General features: G+C 42.5%; 2 protein-coding genes across 2 annotated transcripts in view; both read left to right on the top strand.

Moving 5' to 3' along the window:
• Positions 1-14370, top strand: part of LOC114645658 (uncharacterized) — a 154232-nt gene extending 139862 nt beyond the window's left edge. The window contains exons 65-75 of the mRNA XM_051922626.1: positions 1514-1636; positions 1991-2131; positions 2448-2555; positions 7070-7204; positions 8476-8595; positions 10502-10639; positions 11172-11279; positions 11933-12061; positions 13793-13915; positions 14127-14130; positions 14358-14370. Of these exons, the coding sequence (XP_051778586.1) occupies positions 1514-1636; positions 1991-2131; positions 2448-2555; positions 7070-7204; positions 8476-8595; positions 10502-10639; positions 11172-11279; positions 11933-12061; positions 13793-13915; positions 14127-14130; positions 14358-14370 (1142 nt within the window). The remainder of the gene's footprint in view (positions 1-1513; positions 1637-1990; positions 2132-2447; positions 2556-7069; positions 7205-8475; positions 8596-10501; positions 10640-11171; positions 11280-11932; positions 12062-13792; positions 13916-14126; positions 14131-14357) is intronic.
• LOC127526665 (urokinase plasminogen activator surface receptor-like) lies at positions 13782-24044 on the top strand. The gene is made up of 9 exons (XM_051922625.1): positions 13782-13915; positions 14358-14498; positions 19227-19334; positions 19942-20076; positions 20460-20567; positions 21503-21643; positions 22188-22286; positions 22751-22840; positions 23842-24044. Exons 2-9 carry the CDS (start codon positions 14402-14404, stop codon positions 24042-24044), a joined length of 981 nt encoding a protein of 326 aa, XP_051778585.1. The 5' UTR covers positions 13782-13915; positions 14358-14401.
• The last annotated feature ends 1548 nt before the right edge of the window (positions 24045-25592 follow it).

The following is a 25592-nucleotide window of genomic DNA, read 5'->3' as shown; positions in this document are numbered from 1 at the left end:
CCCCAAGCAAGGAGTGATGGACCCAAAATCTGTGGGTGTGTGAATGACTTGTAAAAAGGAACAAACTAGCAACATCAGAAATAAAGAAATTACAGAAATCCTTGAGTTTGGTAACATTGAAGCAACATCCCTCTCTGGTCAAAGTGCAAGTGATGGTTAGGGTGACCTGATTTTGTAGTACCAGGAGTAAGAGAGTTGGAGTCAAAGGTTGAGTGTGAGAAGCCACTTTTCCTCTAAACTGAGTGGCCACTCACTTTTCTTCTGGGTGCCACCCAGCCTTTTTGAACAGATGTGCTGCTGTTATCATGCCACTCAAGTGCTTATCACTCTGTCATTGCACTGTTGACACACCTCCACTAATCCATTATCCATGGAACTCATGACTCCACAAGGGATCAACTCCACCTGCTAGTTGATCGTGTCTTGGTGCTTCACAGTGTTTAAATCTTCAAGGAGGGCGGGTTATATAAATACATCTCACACGGTAAGTGCCAGCACATTAGTTATCATCATCTGCTCAAGAAAAAAAATTAGAAGAAACGTTAGTGAGGAGAGGCCTTTGTTCTTCTTGTTCTGGGTTCTGGTCTTTCTGGCAGAAGGCACAAAGAGCACACCAGTGAGTGAAGGTGTCACAATCAGACACTTCAGTGTGACTTGGCCAAGGGCCACCTGCACTTTAACACAGAGGTATTGGTCCCCTTATTTTAACACCTGGCCACCCTTTAAGAAGCACAACTCTTGGGTGAGGCCAGTTGACACTCATCCACATCCTAGCCCAGTTAGGCTCAGATGTAAGAGGCTTCAAATGGCACATTTAAGAAGAGTAACTGTGGACAAAGCTTAAGTAAGACTTAGGCCAAAAATAGGCAGGCAAAGAAAGAACCCAAGGTCCCTAGTCCAGCATGGGCCAAATTTGTGACATATGACCCTTAACTTTGAGTCAGAAGGCCCTTAATGGTTGCCCTTTAATTCATTCCATGTTGCAGTAGACCTGCTCTCTCATTTGGATTTTCATTCAAAGATTTCTAAGATGACTTGTTTGTAGATGAGGTGTCTGTGAACTGAGAACTCTTGACCAATGCTTCACAAGCTAAAAGCAAATTTTAGTGATTTGAGAACCATAAAAGTGGAGGGACAGTTGACCTCATGTTGAGAGAAGCACTAAAGTATCATCATCTTCATCATACAGTAAGGCAGAAGAGATTGTGAAATCATTTGTTAAAAAGAATACTTCAGTGGACAAAAGTCTAGCACTTTTTACCCGGAATAGTACTACTTTGGGTCAGTAAATGAGGATGTCCTCAGATGGATAAGCGGCTCATCGTTTTTCATTTCCTTGAACCACCCTGTTTAATGGTATTCCAGAAGTAAGCATTGACTGGGTATTGATTGCCATGTGCGATAGTACACAGCAAACTTCTGGGCCGCATTAAAAGTGTCCAATGATTAAAAAACAGTTTGTAGAAGTATCTAGTCCTCACGATATGTCTTTGTTTCTTTGTGTTTTGTCCAGCTTCTGCTTTGGTTTGTAATGACTGCACGTCGTCCATCTCCTGGGACTCCTGCCAAAACTCCCTGAGTCAGTGTAGCCTGCAGAACTCGTCATGCGCAACAATCGTGGGAGTGGACACGCTGGGTACGTCAGCTTATTGACAGAGGTTGTGTGTGTGTGTGTGTGTCAAAGAAAGATGTGCTCACCCTCGAGGTGCTCATGAGTGCACTGTAAACAGCATACCGTCATTGTAACTGAATATTTTAAAGAAGGGTGGGATGCAGGAAAATTCAGCATTTTAATATGTGGATGATGTAATACTAAACATTTGTGTTTGGGTGGTTTTGTAATATTTTAAACATGAGCATTCTGGTTCCAGCGTGTATTTTTAATTTTGATTAAGTTTGGGAAAGTTAACCTTCCCATAGTCCAAAGGTCCTCTGCAGTAAGCAAATCATCTTCTGCCTTGTCTTGTGAGTGCCTTTGTCTTCCTCACAGATGCCTTCACCTCCAGCACTTTTCAGAGAGGTTGTGTCACGCCAGAGAGATGCAATGTCAGCCTGATGATAAAGTCCGAGTTAGTGAGTAAAACGAGGATAACGAGTTGCTGTGACTCTGATCAGTGCAACAACGCAACAGGTCTGTCTGCTTTAATGTCTCCATTTTCTGAGAGTTTGCACCTCCATGTCTCCTCTTGTCTTTACTCAATAAGGTTAAAGAAATCTAAACAGATTTTTACGTGAATGTATCATTTGAGGAGCTGCAGCTACTTTGTCTTTATTCGAGGATGTCCCAGTCTGCAGATAGGCCCACTATTCATGTATCTGTAAATCTTAAATTGTTCAACGTCAAAGCTGTCTGGTTAACGTTATTAGTCAGTGGTTGATAATCCTCTACATTGATGCCTTGAGGACTTTGGCCTTCATTCATTCTTTCGAAATGTTTTCGATTACAGTGAATGTTTCCAGTGAACTCAACAGTCTGATGTGCTGTGCTGGAAGCACGGGGATTTGTGATAGCATCGTGAACTGCAGTGGAATTCAGGACAACTGCTTCACTGCAGGTATGGAAGATTGGCACTCCTGCTCCTGTCAAGATTTTTGGGTAGGAGTTTCATAAAAGTCAATGTGAGGGCTGTGGTAGAGAGGTGGTCTAATGAAATAGTACTGTGAAGTCTCCACAAAAGAAAAATACTTTCACCCTGATAGGCAAAGTGTACCTCTACTCAGCATTTCTCTGGATTTGTGGGCCACAAAGAGAGGAGAGTTCCTTTAGGAATCTGCCCCAGAAGGGAATGCCCTAGGGGTTTGTGGAGCCCCCTGGGAAAAAATCTACAATGACACCCAATACTTTAGAGGGCAGACAAGTATGTGTGCAATAAGAGCATCTGGAGCTGAAACCAGAGGCCATGTGAGGCCACAGTGGGCAGTCAGTAGGCCACAAAGACTTCAGAAGCTTAAAGTCCCTAACTGGTACAAATGTCACCGCGTTATTCTGTTTAAAAAAGCAAGCAACATAAAAGAGAGTGAGAGAGAGAGACATCTGGCCTGGGGACACTGAAGCCACACCAACTCTGCACTGGGCTGCACTTCCATAAACGTTGACGTTTCTGGTTATTTAAAGCAATTCTGTGTGTTGTGAGCTTCTGAAAGATATTAAGAGATTAAGAGCTTTGCCTTCTTTTCTTTGACTGCAGTTTCTGGTTTACGTTTAGAGTTGGTGTCTTTAGTTTTGGTTTGATTTTTTTTCTTTTGACCCCCTTCCACATTTAATAGACTCCCATTTTTTGTGCGTCATTTTCTAGTTCTCTGCAGTCTTTTTTTCAGTTCTGACTTTTCCTTTTCTTAGTAGAAATTGGGGAAGTTAAAGCAAAGCTCATCAAGGCCTCAAAACCCAGCAATATATTTGTTTGGATGTTTTGACTTCTTCCTTTGTTCATCCCTCCCTCTACTTTCTTTCAGTTGTCCATGAGTGCTCCTGTTTGGTCACGGTTCTGGGTATGGAGAGATGGCTGGAGCACATTGTCCTGCTGCACTGTGACAGCTCCCATTAACAACAGCACATTAACAATCATAAAAGGCAAAACACCAAATCGAAGAAAAGTGAAAATGACAAAGCCAAAAGTCAAAGACAAAACTTTCTTAGTGAAAAACACAAGTGAAGTGATCTCCAATGATGGGACCTCGATGACTTCCACGGCACACCAAACATCAGGTCCCAGCAACAAATCATCCATTAGAAAAGAAAAGGGCAATGTCAGTCAGTCAGTCATTATCCAACCCGCTGTATCCCAACACAGGGTCACGGGGGTCTGCTGGAGCCAATCCCAGCTAACACAGGGCACAAGGCAGGAACAAATCCCCGGGCAGGGTGCCAGTCCACCGCAGGGCACACACACACACACACACACCAAGCACACACTAGGGACAATTTAGGATGGTCAATGCACCTAACCTGCATGTCTTAGGACTGTGGGAGGAAACCGGAGCACCCGAAGGAAGCCCACGCAGACACAGGGAGAACATGCATGGATGACCCAGTTAGTGAACCCAGGTCTCCTAACTGCTAGGCAGCAGTGCCACCGTGCCGAAAAGGGCAATGTGATAGTAACAAAATAATAATGGGAAAAATAAAATAAAAAATGAAATGAAGAAATAAAACAGAAGTGAAAATGAATAACACAAAAAAGTCAAAATAACTGGCAAAAGAATTCCTAGCTAATTATTTGCAGCACAAACATTTGTTTTTAATCCAGAAACTCAATCACAGAAACTGCTAGTGTGCCATCTTAAATGAGGCACCTCAGCCGTCAGGCAGGCACCTGATAGGAACGGGATGTCACTGCCAACAACAGCCAACCTCAGTAATCCGGGGAAACCTAAAATGGCGTCTACAAGGACCCAAAACATGCCACAAAATGGCACCCACCACAACACACCCAATTAGTTAAAAAGAAATAAAGAAGATTGTACTTCACACTTTGTAAAGTTCAATGACAAGAAGTGCATTTCATTCTTAAAAATTGTCCATTGACCACAGTGACTACTGGATGTAATGTAAATGTCACCCAGAAACGTCACCCTGGTCGATGTTCTAATGACTTTTATTGAGTTTCTGCAATTTTCCCTGAGATAAGGAATGCATGTGTGCGGGATAACCTCGGATATTTACTACTGCATGTATGCAGGGCACCTTCCGTAACGCGTCGTAAAGTGAAATGGCAAAATAGGAAGAGAATGGAAGTCCAAAATAGGAAATGGGAATGGAAATGTTATGGTGATATTAGGAATGTGCAGTTTCTGTAAAAGGCAGAAATCGTTTGATAGAACAGAAATAGCAGGCATGTTACAGGAAGTGTTTGTTGAGAGAGACGTTCTTCATAGTATATCCATTTGTTAATGTTTTTAATTTCTTTATTTTATGGACTGGGGTTTTATTTTAGTGGAAATTGTGGCAAAATTGAACACAACTGAAAGTGTTAACCACAACTGCTTTTAGTTATGATACGCAATCTATGGACACAAATAAAATGAATTTGAACTGACATGAAAACTGCATGCCATAGTGAAAAGCAATTGATTGATATGTTTGATATGACACAATAAAAGCACACCAAAATGAAGGGCGCCTCATGAATATGCATTACAGTTCAATGTGTTTAAGACAACAATGTAATTCGGGCATTAATAAAATTCTATACTGTCGTCCCTCTTTTTGGTGCTTCTAGTTGTCTTTGTTCATCGGACATTGTAGCCCTCTAGTGCACGCCGGACGATGTTGCCCTCGGGCATGGACGCTGGACGTTTTGTCATTTCATACACACAGAGACAGTGCCTGTCGTTTTCTGTCTGTCTGTCGTGAGCGTGGACTTGCATACTCTAATTTGCTTGTGTAATGTAATGAAGGCCGCAGTACTGAATGAGTCAGAGTGTTTGAATTTTATAACAAATCTCTCTTTATATAAGTTAGCACATTTTAATGTTATTGCTAGAATGTTAGAATATTTTTGACAAGATCGGGCCTTTCAGCCCAACAAGGCCACCAATCCCTTCCATTTATTTCCTCCAAAATAACACCAGATGGAGTTTTTGGGGAGCCTTAAAGTGCTGCTGCCCATCAAACTACTTGTTCACTTATTCCATGTGTCTGTGGATCTTGTGGGAAGAACAACTTCCTAATGTTTGTGTGAGATTTTCCCTTAGCACATTCTCCATGTTCTTACTGAAGTCGGAGTCTCATTAAGCCGTTGATGCTCTGTGTGGTTTAAGATTTTTCTATTTAAGAGACCTTATCAAAACTAAAGGGATTTCTTATCTGATCCATTATGAAATATTTCTGCAATACATGAAGTTGCAGCCTGCAGTATAGGAAGCGCTTTAAATAAACACAAAGCTGTTCTCTTTTACCGTTGAACGTCTAGACTTTAAGAAAAGGAAACACTGCAAAGACAAATGCCTTGGTTTCATTTTCTTACCATTCCACCCTTTACACTTTGTTTCTGATCGCAGACACACACTCAGTCCTTCATTCACTTTCTAATCCCGCTGCTTCATTAATGGGCACACGTAAAATCTGGTCAGATTGGTGAGGGAATTTTGATCAAATTGGGACATCCTGTTAAAATGTTTGCTCTTTTAAGTAGATGTTACTCTTTTGTGGATCTTTTGAGGGCTTTGAACTCAGTGTTAATGTGTGAGTGCTGTGTGTTATGTCATAAGCCAGTGCAATATCTTTTCTTATTATTTCATTTCAAGTGTGTCACATCGCCATTTTATGACTTGCTAGCACACCCTGCACTGTTACTAAGGCTGCTTCCTAGAAGGCACCATGTGCCATATCATGAACCCATTGCTCTTCGGCACAGCATCCAAGATCACGGATTTATCCCTCGATTATCTTCAGTCTCTCTGCTTTTACTGTTGTACGTCTTCCAGTCAGAACTCGTAGTATTCCACATAATTGGCATCTTGGTTTGTAGTCTCCCTGAGTTTTAGACACTTGATAGAATTTCTCGATTGCATGTTTATTTCCTGGTCCGCTTCATGCCATTTTCATGGTTCCTCACATTTTCCAGCAGGCACTTCAGAGAGGTCAGCAGGAACACAAATAGCAGATGGACTCTGTCTACGCTGCAGTCCAGCAGATACTCCCAACTGATACAAGAGATCTATTTCTGAAAATCAGACAGTTCAGAGTGTAATTATTAAAGACCCCAAATTTACTTCTGATCAAAGTATTTCTGCCACATGAAAAATTGAAAATCAGACACAAGTGGGAGAAAAAAAAAGTTTTTCTTATTTGACTAAATCACCTCACCTAAGTACATGGGAAGAGAACTTCATGAAATAACATGACTTCCTCTGAAGACGAGGCCCATAATACCACAACAGGAGTCTTTAGTCAACATCCTGCCATTGCAGTTCTCAGACTGGGCAGAGGCTGAAATGCATGATGTTGTCATTTCTTGGGGATGCCCGCTCCATCATATTTGAAGATGGACCGGCTTACCTCAGAGTCAAGCCGTACTTTCATTTTTCTTTAGGTTTTCATGAAACCAACTGCTCTTCCCTTTTGCAGGTGATGGACAGACTCTTCTCAGTGGCTGTACTTCTGCAAATCTCTGTGACAATCCTCTGACTGTTGCTACGTTCCTGGGAATTGCGTCCATATCTCAGGTCAGCTGCTGCCAAGGAAATCTCTGCAATAAACCCAGTAAGTGAAGAACAGGGCCCTGGCATGTCTGCTTCTTCATTTTAGTCAGACTTGGCTTCATCAGCTAAGCTCCACTCAGTCTCACGTTTTCCTTTGCCTTGGTGTTAGAGGGCACAGTCTCCACAGATTCTCGTTACAGTCTCTTGTCACTTGTCCTCATTGCTCTTGATGCCACGAGTCTCTGAGAGTCATTTTTGTAACCAAAGGAAGGATCTGGAATCTTCTAATCAAGTGGTTTTTCATTTCTTTACATTGTCCCGCACGGGGGCACTAATCGGTGGGTTTCTGCTGTTCATTACTGTACCATCTGCCTCCTGGTGTTGTGGAAATATTTGAGTATTTTCCATAAAGTGTCGTTCACACTTCTGTTGTCTACCTGTGTATTTTCTATAGCTGTGTAACATCAGGGAACCAGCAGCTCAGCAGTCACATCAGTTCTGTTTTATGCCCCTTATTCACATCAACATGGAGGGATTTAGTGATTCTTAAAAAATGTGACTTATTGCAAATTGTACACATGAAGGCGCACCATCATGAGTGTTAATGAGCTGGAAAACACCACATGGTAAGCCTGCCCTGGTCATTTTCTAGCAGCTGCCATTAAGTGTTTTGTGAATCCTGAAGATGCAGATGTGCCATGTGGAATGTACTGAGGATCATTTCTGTCTCCGAGGCATCTTCAAGACTGTGGTCATCAAGGTTCTCATTGTAATTGGCAATGCAGGCGTCGTACTGCCAGAACATACACAACACACGTCTCCCAGCTCAATAAGATGTCTGCCGGTGACTGGAATTGAGTCTGACAATTCATTTTTTTCTTGGGGCTCTCTGTTTAAACTCTAAATAACAGGAAGACGTGTGGAATTGTCTCAGAAAAACACTCAAAGACAAGAAGCAAAGAGCTTTCTTCCTGTGTCAATGGCACAAAGGTTGATCGTAGTGTAATGCCACTTCTTTGGTTAATTTCTTTTTTGTAAAGTGACTCTCTGAGCATCTCTGCACAAATCATTTTGCTTGCCACTACTCCTCACCTTCTTACTGTACGTATTGTTGAATTGAATGCTGCATATCATTTGTTCTCATTCCACTTGCAGGTCTCATTGCCTCTTTATGTTTAAAGGCACTTTATGGAGTGATAAGTATTAATTTTTTTAAACACAGATAAAGCACAACAACCCTACGGTCTACGGTGGAATCTGTTTGTCGTGGCCTCTGTGTCTGTGTGTTCTTCATCACCTTATGATTGACTCTGCTTTTCCTTTGTTTTTCAGGCTCCATTATCACTTGTAACAGTTGTTTTTCCTCCACATCCTGGGAATCTTGCACAAGCGTGCCTACTACGTGTATTTCTCCAAATTCCACATGTGGAACTGTGGCGTCATTTGATGCAAGTAAGTGAAATCCATGGAGCGTCTCTACACAGTGAAAGAGAATCACACAAGAGCAGGCCAGCTTCGACCGTGTCTTTGAATTTACTTTACACGCTCTGCACACAAGCCAGCCGTGGTGCCCCTGCCAAGCCAGTGCCCCCAAAAATCCCAAAAGCTTAGGGGCCACATTATCACATGTAACAATAACTCCAGGGTAAGCTCCTTGAAGACACCACCATTTGCTTATGCAGATCAATGTCAATTACCCCAAAGAGTAAAAAAACACAAATAATCAACCCGATAAACTCAAGAGGACTCATTTAGTTAACTAATTTATCATTTCAGTGACAATACAGAGACTGGAAACATCAAGGAATTCATGAAGAAAAATAAGAAACTAATAAAATAACTAAATAATTATAACTGATTAAACAACAAAATACAATGATCTGGCAAATGACAAGCAGGAGGAAGCAGAGAGCAGACAGCACAGGAGAACTGCGGCAAACCGGAGTCTTTTATAGATCTTTAATGTGACTGCGGCACCTGAAGGTCCTCATCTGAATTAATCAAGTTGAGCTGCAGGTTCATCTTAAAGTGAAAATAAAGACAAGTGACCAGGGAGAGCACAAAATGTGAAACAAAACCAGACAAGAACAGGCAAAAGCCTCAATGTAGTCAATATAAAATAAAAGAACAAAAGGAACAACCAAGTCTGTGTCTGCTCACAGCTGCATCTCAAAATGCCATCACCTTGTTGTGAACACAGAGAAGAGCGAAGGAAAGGAAACTTAATCAAAGGCAATAGTGAAGAGGTTCAGTTCATTAGACGAGGGTCAAAACTGAGTGAGTAAAACTAGCAGGCTAAACCAACGTCAAAGCAGAAACACCACCAAGACTACATGGAGATGTTTTCTAACTACAACTTTGTTTCACTTTGAATGTTTGTTCAATTCAAAGATTAGAAAATGAAACCTTTAAACAGAGCCAAAGTTCAAAACCCTAAGGTCAAAATTAGGAAATGACTTTATAATATACTCCCGTAAGCTGAAATCCAATGAGAGACGAACAAAGTGAAGAATCAGAAAAGCTGCTGGGAAAAACTCCCCCAGTATAAGGCTTGAGGGTGGGTGGAGCCTCAGTTGCCCCGCCCTCTGTGGCACACCAGCTTACAGGACGAGTATTAAACAGTCATTTACACAAAATACTCTTTAAGAAATAATTCAAAAAACACAACAACTGCATAATCAGTGGCAATATTTAGAAAAACAAAAAAAGAAAAAGACAACGCAGTTGAGCCAGAGATGAGATCCTGGCTATTACTGAACCTTACGAGATGCAATGCCTTTGTTCCTGAGGTAACTCTTTGTGCTTCGGCTGGTCAACACAGGACATTGTTGAGGAGTTTGATGAAGTTCTAAAATAGAAATGTCTCTTTTTCTGCTTTCAAGAGAAATGTTATGTTCGCCAGCTTACTCACAGATGGTATCTTGGCTGCCTTATGTTATGTCGTAATGTAGACAGTAGAGTGGCAGTGCAAGGATTCCTGCTAATGTTTTTAAGCGTTAAGGTGTTTTTAACTTAATCACAGCACTCTGCCTCCTTCTCATCTATTTGTACTCTTCTTTTATTAACCTGCCCCTTATTTCATGACCCTCGTTGGTTACTTCCCATGAAATGCGTAGCTTGGAGCGTCTTGGTGTTTGCCATTTGTTTTCGTTTTAGGCATGTAATGGAGGACCAAATGATATCCACGGCCCATTGGGCATTATCAATAGACGGTTTGTGCAGTTCTTCTTCCCAATTTGAGTCAGTTTATGACACACACAGAACAGACCTGCATAGGCCACCTCGTACATTCAAATGTCTACCATACATCAAATGTCACCTGACCAGTTTGTCATTGGCACCTCTGTTTTCCTTGCAGGTTTGGGCACATATACTTTTTCAGAGAGCTGCGTGTCAGTCGAGAAATGCAACATCACTGCTTCAGTCAATTATGGTGGCAACAGTTCAGTGTGGACTACAGAGTGCTGTGGCACCGATCTGTGCAATGCTCAGCCAGGTAGGCACTGGTCCAGCGTTCAGCCTTGACCAGAGGGTCATTTTCTTCAAGTCTGCTTCTCTGACATTGCCTTTTTCATGAAGACCTAATTAGTTCTGTTTATGAAAGTCGTTGTAATACAACAGAAAGATTGCAAAGATGACATAAATGAGTCAAGCTATTCCACGGTATTTTTTTAAATTCGATTTACGTTACTGATTTTGCATGTTTTAATGGAGAATAATGCTGATTGTAAGTACAGACAGGTATCCTTGTGCTACACCAGGTTGTTGTCTAGGTGGGGTCTGCACCTTCTCCCCGTGTCTGTGTGGGTTCTACTCTGGGATGGGTTAACCAGCAACTCTAAACTGGCCAAGGGGAGAGTACAAGAGTGGGCCCTGCCTTGGACTGGTGCCCTGACTGCTGCTTTGATAGGTTTTGGCTCACAAACCACCAGAAATTCCACAAAGTGGGTTTGAGAAGAACACGGAACGAGTCAGCAGATGAACTCTAACAATAATATTTTTGTTTTATGTATTTTTATGAAACTCAGTTAACATATCCAGTGATCTGAATGGCTTTGTGTGCTGTGCCGGGACCAATGGAAGTTGCCAGAGTATGGTCAGCTGCACCGGTGTCCAGGACTTCTGCTTCACATCTGGTATGGAATGTTGGGGATTACGTCTTTGATGGTCTTGCTCAGACTTCTTTGTCATTTCCCAGGCCTCAGTCTTGACACTTTTTACATCCTTGATAGACTAAAGACTTTTAACAGCCTGTCGTGTGTCATCCTACACATCCATTTGATTACAAACCATTACGTCAGCAGCTCAGCCATATTGTTCCGATTAATAAACAGTGTGTAAAATGTGATCTGATTTGAAGATGTCCTCCTGTCTATTGCTTTTTCTGAATTTCTGGTGAGCTCATGGCTTTAGGCAGAACATCGTCAAGGCCGCTTATGTCCGTCACCCCTCTTGAAGTTAACTGAAATATTTAGAAAGTCAAGCAGATGACAGATGGACATGACAGGAGGGTCACTGATACCAAGTGATCTCAGGTCAGGCCCTGAACACATGGGCTGTATAACTAAAGGACTGACTGTACTTACCTCGATCGAGCACAACTTGGCACTTGTGTATTCAGTTCTTGTATTTGCAAATGGATGATGAGGTGGCAGCTTATTGAAATCCAAAGGCATCAAAACATTAAACTAAGAAATAATAGCATTTGAGCTGAGGACAGTCTTGTGGCAGAAGCTCTATGGAGCAGGGCCCCTCTTGAGGAGGTCACTAACCCGTGTCTGTTTTACAGTTACTGACCTGGGCATCTACATGGGCTGCACCTCTCAAAATGTCTGTCAGAATCCTGGAGCTTTTAATCTGGGACTTCCTACAAGTATACAGATGACCTGCTGCCAAGGGAGCTTCTGTAACATGCCAGGTAAGAGTGTAGTTCAGCATGCTGGGTTCAAATCATTCACCATCACACACCTATGGGCACTGTGAGGGCTCACTGACCCGCGAGTCTCTTTGGTCTTTTTTCCACATGTGGGATTTGTGGATTCCTTTAATTTTCAGATGTTGTTGTTCACCAAGTTCAGAGCCTACTCCTGTCTTCGTCTAATTTGTGAATGGTCTCAAAAAAGTGGATTGTCATTATGCAGGAGCACTGTGTCTTCTGTCCAGAACCAGCTTATGGTTTCTCCTGGCTGAGTTCACTTTCAAAAGTACAGAAGTTGGCGGTAGAGATGTTATGAGTGGAACACTTTGGAGACGGAGTTTTTAAATGCTGCATTCATTCTGTCTCCTGTCAATTGAAACATCCCAGCATGGTGTAATACAATCATCAGGAGGTTTGCAGGATGATCTGGGAAAGTTTCATCTCTGTAAAGATAGCAATAAACACAGCTTTGTCAGTTACATTACCTGCGATTTGTAAAGCATGTAGCTTTTCTCTGACATGTAAGAGGTAAAGCAGATACTTTTCAATAATTAATGTCATGAGTACAAACGTATGTGGAGATATGTGAGAAGTTCTTAAATATGCAGAGCTCCTCAAAATATCGAACAACTGAGTAATCGAGGTAATGCAGCCCTGACTTCAAAAGCACAGGCATTAGGATGAGACCACCCAGGAGCCAGCAGGAGGTGCTATTGTACCTCATGTACATTGGTAGGTTGAGGGGCTTTGAAGGTAGAGACCCCCAACATCTTTCCAGGTTAATGCTCTTGGTGAGACCTTTTCCACACTAACATGAATACGTTTGAAAATGCGTCTCCAATGCACATCGACTCAACCACTACAAACAGCTCTTTTCCCAGTCACTTCCCAAAGTGTGTAAACGTAGCCGGGTGGATGGAGCATTTCGTAAGCTGATTGTCATGTGATCAGTCACCGACTCCAGTTTGGCTGAAGTGATGTCCTGCTGCTTTCTGTTATGATGGTCCTCTCTAAATTCTTTGCATATGGTGAGCTGTGTATTGCTCCATATGGCAATCAGCAGGACTCCCAGTCAGCATTTTCTGTTGATGTGGCCACCATGTACTCATTAACTGTATAACTTGTAAGAGCTGTCATGCTTCATCATCTTTATTTTATTTTCATTTTATTTTCATGTGCTTTTGGCATTTTAATTTAATTTGCATTTGTCCTGGGATGACAAATCTTTCCTATAGGAAAGATTTACTCATTTTTGGCATTTCAGTGTGGACAACAAACTTTTAGAAAATGATCTGAAAAGGCTACTGTGGAAGGAAAGTGTTTTCAAAGAGCAAATGTAACTGTGCCAGTGTGTTGTAAGCCGAAGTGTGAAGCTCCTCCTGTGAACCCACACCACCCAAGGCAGCACTCTGACCAGATGCTCAAAACCTTCCTGGCTTTCTGGTACAACAAATGGGCTAAACTAATGTGACTGCCACCACTAGCAGCTCACATCAGGGCCTGAAATCCTCGGCCGCTGCTTCCTTTATAGTGATAAGTCATTGATTACAAATCATCATCCTCACCTTCCCTTTGCACTCATTCAGCTTCAACTTGTTCTTCACAACAGCTTTTTGAACTCCGTTGGAGAGCCTGAAGGAGGTCAGCTATCTTGTTAGAGAGGCCTTGGGAGTCTTCGTTATGTAATGCTGTCTGTGGCTGAGTGTTGCTTTGTCTTCTTTTGTTTTTCAGTCACCTCCTTAACATGTCTCAGCTGCTATTCTCGTGACTCCTGGGAGGCCTGTGACAACAGCAGCTCACTATGTAGTGGCAGTGATACGGTCTGCACCACGGTCCTGTCTTCCTACGCATCAAGTGAGTGCCTGCACAGTTATCTTGGGATTGTGAATTCATTTATTTGAGCAGGTCATTTAAACTTCAGGCCTTTGCTGGACCCGTCATGTTGTACATCAGATATCATGCAGCGCAAACTTGATCTTCTGTTTTTATGGCCAGCCAGTCCAGTATTAGACACATCTGAGGACTTGTGATCTGATTACTAGTGTGTGATTATTCTTTCAAACAGCTATGTAAGTGACATGGTAGACATTACTTTGCCTCCGTTATTTATTTTGTCTATAGAAACAAGTGATTTCAATTCAAGTTGTATCATATGCCATGTGGGCGCCTCTTTTGTTTTTTGTTGTTTGTCCTCTCCTGCCATTCATCCATACAGTGTAATGCTGTTGTGAGCGCCAGTGTGCAGTCCATCAGTCATTTCTATGTATTCATCAATCTTTTCCGTGTTCTCCTACAGATCAGTCTGCTAGCACCGTGTTTTCAAGGTACTGCACAAACCCGATGGACTGCAATTTGAATGTGTCCGTCAACACTGGAAATGATCGTTACACGTGGACATCACGGTGCTGCAATACTGACATGTGCAACACTGAAACAGGTAGGCCACCCTGAGCTCCATACTCCGACTGGGGTCTTCTCAGTGCCTGCTGTCTGTCACCTTCTTTCTTACTCAACCTACAAAATATTTGACATGCTTGCAAAGTAACTGAAAATACCTGCAATGAATGTGGTGAGGTGAAAAACTTGTCATATTCTCTGTTATCATCCACATATCAGAATCCGAATATTTTACTAATCCTGGAGAACATTTCTTATGTTACAACTGTAGAAATAGACAAACAGACAAAGGCATTAGTAACATGAAGAGCAGGAGAATGGCGGCGCACACAGATGCTGTAGCTTCATGCTCCCTGAATAGGTGCTCTTTTCTGCTAATAACGTTCGCAATATTGACGTTGTCATTTTTCAAATGAAAGCGAGAATCTGCTACAGTGGCCAAAAGCTTCTATAGATCTGCTCAAACAGCACAGATAATTATTATAACACAGAAGCAATACCACAGGAGATTCTCAGATCACTGGGACTTACGTTGACTTCTACCCTTGGAAGAAGGCGACGCAGACAGCACAGGAAGAGGAAGCAAAAGAGAGGTAAATGAGCAGGATGACTAGCTAGGCTAACAGCAGCTCCTCATAAAACCTCTCTTTCCGGAATTCTTCTTGTGAATACGAGATCACTCGCCAATAACATGGATGAGCTCCCACTGGATATTTCTACATATAAAACTACAAGAGACTGTTGCCTTTTGATTTTTTCGGAGATGTGGCTGGATCCCACCATATTGGACACTGCAGTTGAGCTTGCAGGTCACACACCGAGCCGATTAAACCCCTGATTCCGGTAAGAAAACAGGTGGAGGACTCATAATGCTTGGTGCACTAATATAACCACAGTCAACAAGTTATGTTCTCTGAATGTCGACTATGTAATGCTAAGATGCCAACCGTTTTACCTACCCAGTTAACGTACAGTTGTAATTGTTAGGAAGTATACGTACCACCTCAGCCTAACATTAAGTCAGCGCTTGAGCAACCGTTTGACGTTATCAGTAAACAAGAGAACTCACACCATGATATTCAGTTTTTATCATCACATGGGATTTTAATCAAGCGAATCAAGGATGTATTCCCCAGGTTTTATCCACATGTACAGTACATTGTAAATCCAGAGGAGAAAACACCTTGGACCACATCTACTGTATACAAAGATTAAAGACGCCTATCAGGTCATTCCACACCCCCACCTCAGTCAGTCTGATCATCTCCCTTTGCTTCTTGTTCCAGCACACAAAGCCCTTATCAACTCATTCAATTAGCAGGACTGTTAAAGTTTGGTCCAACCCCAGCCTGGAATGTATGTTTTCATCAGACAGACTTAGAGGCATATACTTCATCTGCTGTCTTATATTAATTACTGTGTGGACAACGTCACTGTCAACAAAAGGATAAAGGTTTATCCAAATGAGAAACCGTTAATAAATAGTGAAGTCAAACAGCTGCTCATGGAAAGGGACAAAGCCTTTGAATTAGGAGACACCTCAGCCTATAGAGCTGCCAGAGTTAATCTCAAGAAGGGCATCAAGTCTGCAAAACTTAATTACAAACAGGGGATTGAGGAGGACTTTGACTGTAACTCAAACTCACAGCGGATGTGGCAAGGTAACCGATTGATCACGGATTACAAAAAGGAGAACGACATACAATACACGCTGTTCAATAACAATGCCAACCTAGCAGAGGAACTTAACAGTTTCTTTGCACAGTTTGACAAGAACAATAATCAACCTCCAATTAGCTTTGAGCTGACAGGGAGACTCACAGACTTTGGTCTAACACATATATGAGGTGCGGCGAGATGACAACAACATCAACCTAAAGATAATGTACAAGGATGTGTGCTCCAGGCCTGCGCTGACCAACTAGTGGAGGTATTTACACACATATTCAACCTCTATGTCCTCATGTGTTGTCCCAACGTGCCTGAAATCCTCGACCGTTGTGCCTGCTCCATAAAAACGTAGGATAACCTGTCTTAATGACAGTCGCCCAGTCGCTCTCACCCTTGTCATTGCAAAGTGCTTTCAATGACTGGTAATCACCCACATCACAACCTCCATCCCAGCTGAACTTGAACAACACCAGTTTGCTTACAGGACAAACAGATCAACTGAGGATGCCATCTGTGTGGCTCTGCATGCTGCCCTCTCACACCTGAATAAGCCCAACAGCTATGTTTGGATGCTTTTTGTTGACTTCATCTTGGCTTTTAACACCATCATACCATGGCAGCTGAGCTAAAACTCTATGCACTAGGACCTTCCTTCATATGCAACTGCATATTGGATTTTCTCACCAGCCACCCCGAGTCTGTCAGGTTGAACAAACGCACATCCTCCACCCTTACCTTGAGCTCCAGTGGGCCACAAGGCTGTGAACTAAGCCCCCTCCTCTAAGCACTCTTCATCCATGACTGTCAATCCATCCATGAATCAAACATTATTGTTACATTTGCAGATAATACAACTGTCATTGGGATTGTGTCAGACAGCGATGAAGCTGCATATAGGGAAGATGTTCAGAACCTGACAGCATGGTGTGACAACCTGGTCTTAAATACCAAAAAAACCAAAGAAGTTATGCTGGACTTTAGGACCATTAAAAAGATCAATGATGGTCCAATGACAATCAATGCATAGGCTGTGGAGAGAGCTTCCAGCTTTAAGTTTCTAGGAGTCACCATCTCAGAGGACCTGTCCTGGGCTGACAACACCTTGGTTGTAATAAGCAAAGTACAACAACGACACCTCTGTTTTCTGAGGATGCCAAGGAGAGCTGACCTCCCCAGAAGCTTCTGGTCAATTTCTGTCGATGCACAGGAGACAGCATCTTGATGCACTGCATGACAACTTATTCTGTGAATGAGTGATCAGAAGAGGAGTTATTGAGTCTGATGGCTGTGGGGAGGAAGGACTTTGTGTGACATTCAGTGGAGCACTGTATGCTAGTCAATCTACTACTGAAAACACTCCTCTGTCCAACCACAACACTTTGAAGTGAGTGGTTAGCATTTTCAATAATAGATTGAAGTCTAGATGACATTCTCTGATCATACCCAATTTCCAAGCTGTCCAGTTTCACTTCCACCACACAGCCAACCTTCTGAATCAGTTTGGTAAGCCTCTTAATATTTCCCTTCTTCACACTAAAGGCACATCACAGCAAAAAAAAATGGCACTGGCAACCATGCACTCATAGTGCAGACCATAAGGAATCTGAGTCAATGTAGGAAATAAAGCCTCCTTTGACCCTTCTTATAGATGGTCAGTGAGCTCTTAGACCAACTTACTGTTCATGTACACCCCAGATACTTGCAGTCCTGAATGATCTCCACATCCACACCCTTAATAGCCTCAATTAGCTGGAGATCATGATCTTCTCCAATCCACCACCAGTTCTTTAGTTTTGCTGGTGTTGACCTGCAGCCGATTCAGCTCACGCCAATCAACAAATCTGTCCACTGCTCTCCTATATTCCATCTGGTTGCCATGCCTGATACTTCTCACTATTTCAGAGTCATCAGATAACTTCTGCAGATGGCAGACCTCTGTGATGTACCTCAAATCCGTAGTGAATATGATATGTGAATATCAGCAGGCACAATCTGAAATGGGATATGAAAATTAAAGGTAGGCTGGAGTGGTGACACCGCTGGCGTAGTCAGCCTATTAGAAGGTCTTTGTCTTTTCCCTTCCGTACACTCAATGATAAGACCTGACAGAGTTTCTCACAAATTAAAAGCGTGGGGTTCAGCAAGACCCACATAGTAATGTGAAGGTCATGATGAAGGGGGCTTGTCTATGGCTTTGTCTGCCAGCTGCCTAGATGTGCTTCTTGTGAACTCTGACCACTATGATAATAATTAGACATCATAAAGATTTGAGGCAGCCACCTGTACATTGTTTTCCCGGCTGCAAAAGTTGTATTTTAGTAGCATGATGTGCATAGAACAGAGTCCAAAACAGAACTGATTATTAGAGACAAAGACGGAGGCTTTAAAGGCCCATAAAGGAAGTGGCGTCAGCAAAAGGGCTGGAATCAGAAGTGATGTCTTCTGAGGCGCCAGAACCTTGCAGGTCTGTAGGGAACTGAGAAAGACAGTCAGTGCACACTTCTATTACAATTATTCAGGCCCTTTAGCTGCCTCTTACTCGCACGTGTGTGACACCACCTAAGGTCTGCTTTTCATGTTATTGCTGATATTTGTCTTGACCTTCTCTGGCAAGACTCCCTAATGAGCACAAGTCACCAACGTCATGTTTGAGGATGTTGCTATTCTTGATGGATTTTCAAATGGAGGATCTTTTTGTTGCTTCTTTAGGCAGATTGTCCTCAGTTAAAGTAAAAATCCCCACAACTCTGGATGAAGGAGTAACTACTGCTCTTAAGTGAATCTTGAATACTTTTGTAGGTCACTTCATCTTCTTCACCTAACTAGACATTTTACCGTTCATATGGTTCATTGAAATTTTTTGCATGCTAGTAATTGGTAAATTGCCAGTACAGTGTCAAAAGATGAAAGGACACAGAAGTCATATAGTGACAAATTGAGTGGCCTCATCATTGGAGGCCTCATGAAAGGGCTTGTGGGGACTTAAGCCACCCCAAAATATGCCAAGCCACAGTGTATCATACCTCATCAAAAAAAAATCCAATAGATGTAATGTTATTGTTCTACCACAGTCCGCGTTTTGCTTTTTTCTTTCTAGTCAGTGTATCCAGTGACACCAACGGGCTGAAGTGCTGCGGAGGATCAAACAGGACTTGTGAGACCATCGTGGACTGCCTGGCAGACGAAGACCACTGCTTCATTTCAGGTAGGTCGGTGACTGTGATTCATTTTATCACTCTGAAATTGGGCTGCACAGCAGAGAATCAGTGCTTGTTCTGTAAGATGATGAAGCCACCATCACAGAATATGGAAAAGGCACACACATAAGAATGAGGTAATGGGGCCAGGCAAATGGTGTAGTCTGAATAATCGTGAATTAAACATTAAAGGACAAAAATAGGGGGCCCATTAATAACAGCAAAATGGCCACATTGCAGAGGCAGTGGAACGTGTCGAGGTCTTGAACTCCACCAGGAAGGTGGCTTTAGAGTAGGCATTGTTGTTAGGACTTTAGCGTCCATCTCCTCACGTCTTCTTTATGCCTATCAGTGTTCCCCCTGTTCATTTATGATGCCGTTTTCTGACACTCATTTAATTGTTCAGATCTTTGCCATGCAGTGGTTACTTGAGTAATTTTTCTCTTTTTGTATGTATTGGAAACCATTTCTGCTTTTGTCAAACACAATAATATCAGCAATATTTTGACAAAGAACAGAGGACTGTGGGTAGTCTGATGGTGAACATTTCATGACTCTGTACTTTGACACTCCCTAAATGCCAGCCTTCATCGTTCTATTTCTTCTCACTCCTAGTCACGGGTTCCAGTATGTATATGGGATGCTCTTCAGCAAGTGTGTGCCAGAACCCCGCATCTGCTTTTACCAATCTGGGACTGCCAGTGAGCTCACAGATCAGCTGCTGTCAAGGTGGCCTCTGCAATAATCCCAGTAAGTGATCAAATATCTGTTCAGATGCTCTCCACAAATAATTAGGAAAAATTAGTAAGATGTAACTTAGGGTGGCACGGTGGTTGGTAACCATGGCTGTGAAGAATTGGTACAATTTCAATTTGTGTCCTACCATTAAAGAAATGCAGGTTTGGTTAACTGGTAACTCTGATTGGCCCAATCACCTCATTTTATACCTAAATGGTAGGCATCAGTTGATTTGACCCTGGAATTGAATAAGAACTTTACTGTCGATTTGAAGGTCTACTTTGGTCACTGTAGAGCTCAGCTGAAATGCAGTCCTTAAGCCAGACAACCTACATGATGGTGGTCCATCAAAAGTTTTATTGTTTTTATTATTAATTAATTTATTTATTTTTTAGATACAAGTTTAACATGTTACAACTGCCTTTCTGGCCAATCGTGCATGGAAACTCTGTGTCTAGGCGCAAATGAGGTGTGTGCTACAGGAATATCGAGATTTACCACAGGTTAGAGAAGTTTGATCAATTTGTCAGTTACGTAGTGCCTCATTCATCTATCTATCTATCTATCTATCTATCTATCTATCTATCTATCTATCTATCTATCTATCTATCTATCTATCTATCTATCTATCTATCTTGTATGGTAAACGTGGCACTCTAGTGTCAGGACAGATGGATTAAATTCTTTTCTCAGCTCTCCTCAACTTCCAGTTTCAGTCCATCTCATAAATGCCATTTGTTCATTTTTCTATGTGCCTCATAGTTTGTCCTTCACACCATTCTGATGTCTTTCTATATGTCTCCATGTTCGGCTTCAGGCCACCACTGGTAGAGATTTCAAAATCTGCTTTCTTTTATTGTGTCTGTTAAAGGATGAGGGATGTCAAGAGAGCTTCCATTAATGAAGTCCCCTTTGATTGTGGTCATCACAGATGGTGATCTTACACCACGTGTTGTATTTCCATTCAATTTCTCATTCATGTTATGCTGACTAGAAGTTCTTCACTCTCTTTGCAGAGGTTACACCAATCCCTTCCCTTAGTTCCTTTCTTATGTCCTGATCCTTGACTCACAGGTCCACTGTTTGTCTCACATTTCCTTTTGTTTTGTTTTGCTGTATGGTGGTAGACATGCTGTCCTCTCAGGTCAGTTTATTACTTCCTCTAAATGATCTTATTCTGTCCTTTGGCCACACTGCCGGACATCTACAGGCGGAGATTGTTACCATTTTGTAGTACACTTTGCTCATCGTGCTCTCTTTCCATATTGGACCTCGAGGTTCCCAGAATGACCCACAAACTGGACACATCTCCTCCTTTCCCTGTCTTTGTATGTTCACCATGTTAAGTTTCCCTTTTATGGTATATTTGTTTTAACTTTTGAAGGACGCCTTCCATGACTAGATGATGTTTAATACGTATAATGTGTTTGCTCTACAGGTCTGAATTCCACGACAATGGTTAATAGATACTGTGCGACGCCGGACATGTGTAATGTGAATGTGTCTGCCACGTTTGCCAACTTAGGCAATGCCAACAGTGTGCAGTGCTGCAACTCCGACCTGTGTAACACCGGAGATGGTGAGTCTTAGGATTCTGTGCAGGTAAACCCTTGACTTGTGCCACATGGTCATTTCATTGACATGACAGAAGTGTTTCAAATTATGATACAAATCAGATTAGACACAGCTGAATGCTTGTTAAGGGCGGATTTTGAAGAAACATGAGAAAGTTTTTCTGTACACAGAGATCCACAGATAAGTAGCAGAGCAGGACCTTCAGATTTCGACTTGATGTTATTTAGGAGAAATCCACCAAAGACAATTGCCAAGCTTGTTAAGCAGAATGGGTTTTGTTCTGATGTTCTAAAGTGCTTGTCCTGGGGGCATCAGAGAGAGAAATGGTGGCATCCGATGAGCAAGATGGTAATATTCTACCGGGACATTAAATGAGCAGGTGACCCAGTCCACACCCTGTAACCCCCTCTGGAGTGGGTCTGCTCAGTAGAAATGGCAGCAGCTCTTCTAGTTATTGTTGTGTGTTTCAGCCTGTGTTATGTATCTGTGTTTCTTGTTCTTTTTGCATAATTAGTAAGAAACTTGACATTGTGTACATTTTTTTTCAGCAATTCCCATTTATCCCAATGGTTTGGTTTGCTGCTTGGATTTGACCTGCCAGAACACGGTGACCTGCATGGGCTCGGAGGACCACTGCGTGTTATCAGGTGTGTTAGCCACCGCCGCGGTGGTCAGGTGTAACTGCAGGACAAGCGTGTCTTGGACTTGTTGTTTTGTTTTACTCTTTCATTTCTTAACTTAACCAAATTCCATTTTGTTCTTCTTTTGGGTGCCTCTGGTTTGGGTCATGGCTCTACAATAGTTGTACTGGAAGTCACCTGCATGACGCCATTGGCTCAAATATGACTCTGAATGCAAATCCTTAGTATAAATACACAAGACGCAGCTCATCTTCGCTCTCATTTTGAGATGTTTGTATTTCTTACACAAAGTTCATATTACAAGTGCGGTGACCATACCTGATGTCACAGATGTGCCTCATGTGTTGCCTTCTTTTTTGCTTGAGTGCAGTATTAATAAAGTCATTTGTGTTCTTCTAATTCAGATTTGAGTTTCTAAAATGTATTCTCCTCGTCTGCGTCACTTATTAGTTTTTCTTTTTCTCCTGTAGATCAAGGACTTTATGTCCTACTGGGATGTGCTTCAGCAAATTATTGTTCTTCTATGTTGTGCTGTCAAAGGAGTCTTTGTAATCATCCCGGTGAGTTGTAGAACATTCCTGCACATGGCAGCCGTTTTAGACTTTTAGACATTTTAGACTGGATTTATGAATACTTACTGAGCACTCAGCATTAGAAAGAAACACCTTCCACTCGGATCAGAAATCCTCTGTGCTGTTACGTCTAAGGCAGTGCTCAGATTCACAGCCCACCCTTTCCGTCTGCCCATTTGCCTCAAGCTGGTATCCAGTAATGCCACTTTCTTTTATTGGAGACTACAGGTTTTTGGAGAACCTGCAGATATCAAATTCCCATTCTGGTCACCTTTACCAGCTTTGGGACTGTAGGACTTCTTTTCAGAGGCACAAAATGAGACACTTTGATAATCAGTTGGAGAGGTGAAGGTTGGCAGTAAAATCCTTGAGGACACATTCCCAGGGTCTATGTGACGGTGTTGGAGGCTGACCTGCTGGAAGACAATTTGATCATTTCACTCGATTACATCTACCGCCAGCGTTAAGGTTGCCTGCCTATGATTGATTGGTTAACATTTTTAAATGGCCCTGGAGAGTATCGAAGTGTTTTACGTTAGTCGGACTCTGGTAACTTGTAAAAAATTACACCTGCGACTACAAAGAGCTTTTATAACTTTAGTTGCTTCCACATCCTTATGAGTGGATTAATTATTTCATGTTTTGTATTTTTTAGGCCTTAGGCCTTTTAATGTTCTTAGACCTTTGGCCCTCTCTGTGTATTTGTTATCATAACTGCAGCTTGTCCACCTCGCCTCATTGTCACCCAAACAGTCAATTCCAAGTGGAAAACATTAAGTTAGGTCTTAAATCACAATCAATAAGCAAAAGCCACAAAGCAACGGGTCTGTCAGTTTGAGGAGCCCCCTCTCACTCCAGTGCCCTCCTCTCAAGAAAAGATTGCAAAAATTTCAGAACCTTCTTAAGAATCCAAATGGTTTATGAATATCCAAAAATCAATAAGCCATCTTATCTGTCTCATAAACATTTTTGATCATTTGTATTTTCAGCCTCCAGTCTGACTTGTAACAGCTGCTATTCTTCTGATTCTTGGGATTTGTGTAGCAGCAGCAGTGCCAACATGACATGCCAGTCTCCCAGTATGGAATGCTCATCAAGTCTCCAGTTGTCCACTTTTGGTGAGTCCTCTGTGACGACTAACATGAACATCCCGCCTCAACGCCTCCGTTATTACGTCTGTTTGGCTTCTTAGGCTGTTCCTTGTTGAACTGCCATTTTGGTTTGTTTGTCTGATGTAAGTGGCCCACTGGGCCCAGCATGGCTCATTCTTTCCAGGTTATGCAGATCAGATGTGTTTGGTTCACTCAGCTACTCACTACTTCCGGATATCCATCCATCCATCCATTGTCCAACCCGCTGAATCCGAACACAGGGTCACGGGGGTCTGCTGGAGCCAATCCCAGCCAACACAGGGCACAAGGCAGGAAACAATCCCGGGCAGGGTGCCAACCCACCGCAGGACACACACAAACACACCTACACATCAAGCACACACTAGGGCCAATTTAGAATCGCTAATCCACCTAACCTGCATGTCTTTGGACTGTGGGAGGAAACCCACGCAGACACGGGGAGAACATGCAAACTCCACGCAGGGAGGACCCGGGAAGCGAACCCAGGTCCCCAGATCTCCCAACTGCGAGGCAGCAGTGCTACCCACTGTGCCACCGTGCCGCCACTTCCGGATATCTGTTTATTAATAAGAGTTATAACTCAACAGTCAAACATCTAAAGCAACACTTAAAAATGCACTTGAACCCGGTGCAGCGAGCTAATTAGACAACAACCCCAACCCTCATATTGATCCAGACAACAGCAGTGATGTGGAGATGCTGGCCGAGTCCGGCACACATACCGTATGCTACAGTAACATTCAGGAATTCTTGCCACATTCTAAAGATGCTCTGCACAGTTTGACACCCAAACAAGTTAATTAATTTTTGTGGCCAGATAATAGCAAAGGCATACCGGAGCAGCGGCCCGTCCGTATTTATTTTATATAAGTTGACACACGGCGAGTCTATGTGCATGTCGCAAATCCACTGAACCGACTAAAGATTTTAGTTTAATGATCTTTACGTATTTCCTCCCCATTCCATTTTTTTATTTAGTAAACACTTTTATTAACATGAATTTAAATTCCAGCTACTAAGCAAAAAACCACACAGCAAAATTTTAAAGCAAATTACAAGAAGTGCATTTTTAGTGAAAATAGAAAGAATCTTGTAGAAGGGTAGATGAAGAGTATGGAGCTGATACTCCATAAGACCAGTGCTTTACTGACACTGAAAATGTTCTTTACAGCACTAAAGGCACTTTGTCCACTCCAGATCTTTTAGAGTGTCTTAGAGTGAAAACTCACAGGACATTTTCCCAAATGCAGACATTGTTTCAGGCTTTAGCTGATATCCATCCATCCATTTTCCAACCCGCTGAATCCGAACACAGGGTCACGGGGGTCTGCTGGAGCCAATCCCAGCCAACACAGGGCACAAGGCAGGAACCAATCCTGGGCAGGGTGCCAAGCCGCAGGACACACACAAACACACCCACACACACACCAAGTACACACTAGGGCCAATTTAGAATCACCAATCCATCTAACCAGCATGTCTTTGGACTGTGGGAGGAAACCCACGCAGACAGGGGGAGAACATGCAAACTCCACGCAAGGAGGACCCGGGAAGCGAACCCAGGTCCCCAGGTCTCCCAACTGCGAGGCAGCAGCACTACCCACTGC

Source organism: Erpetoichthys calabaricus, chromosome 2 (genome assembly GCF_900747795.2).
Source record: "Erpetoichthys calabaricus chromosome 2, fErpCal1.3, whole genome shotgun sequence".
NCBI classification, from domain to species: domain Eukaryota; kingdom Metazoa; phylum Chordata; class Cladistia; order Polypteriformes; family Polypteridae; genus Erpetoichthys; species Erpetoichthys calabaricus.
The sequence above is the reverse complement of the archived record's forward strand: the minus strand, read 5'-3'. Positions and strand labels throughout refer to the sequence as shown.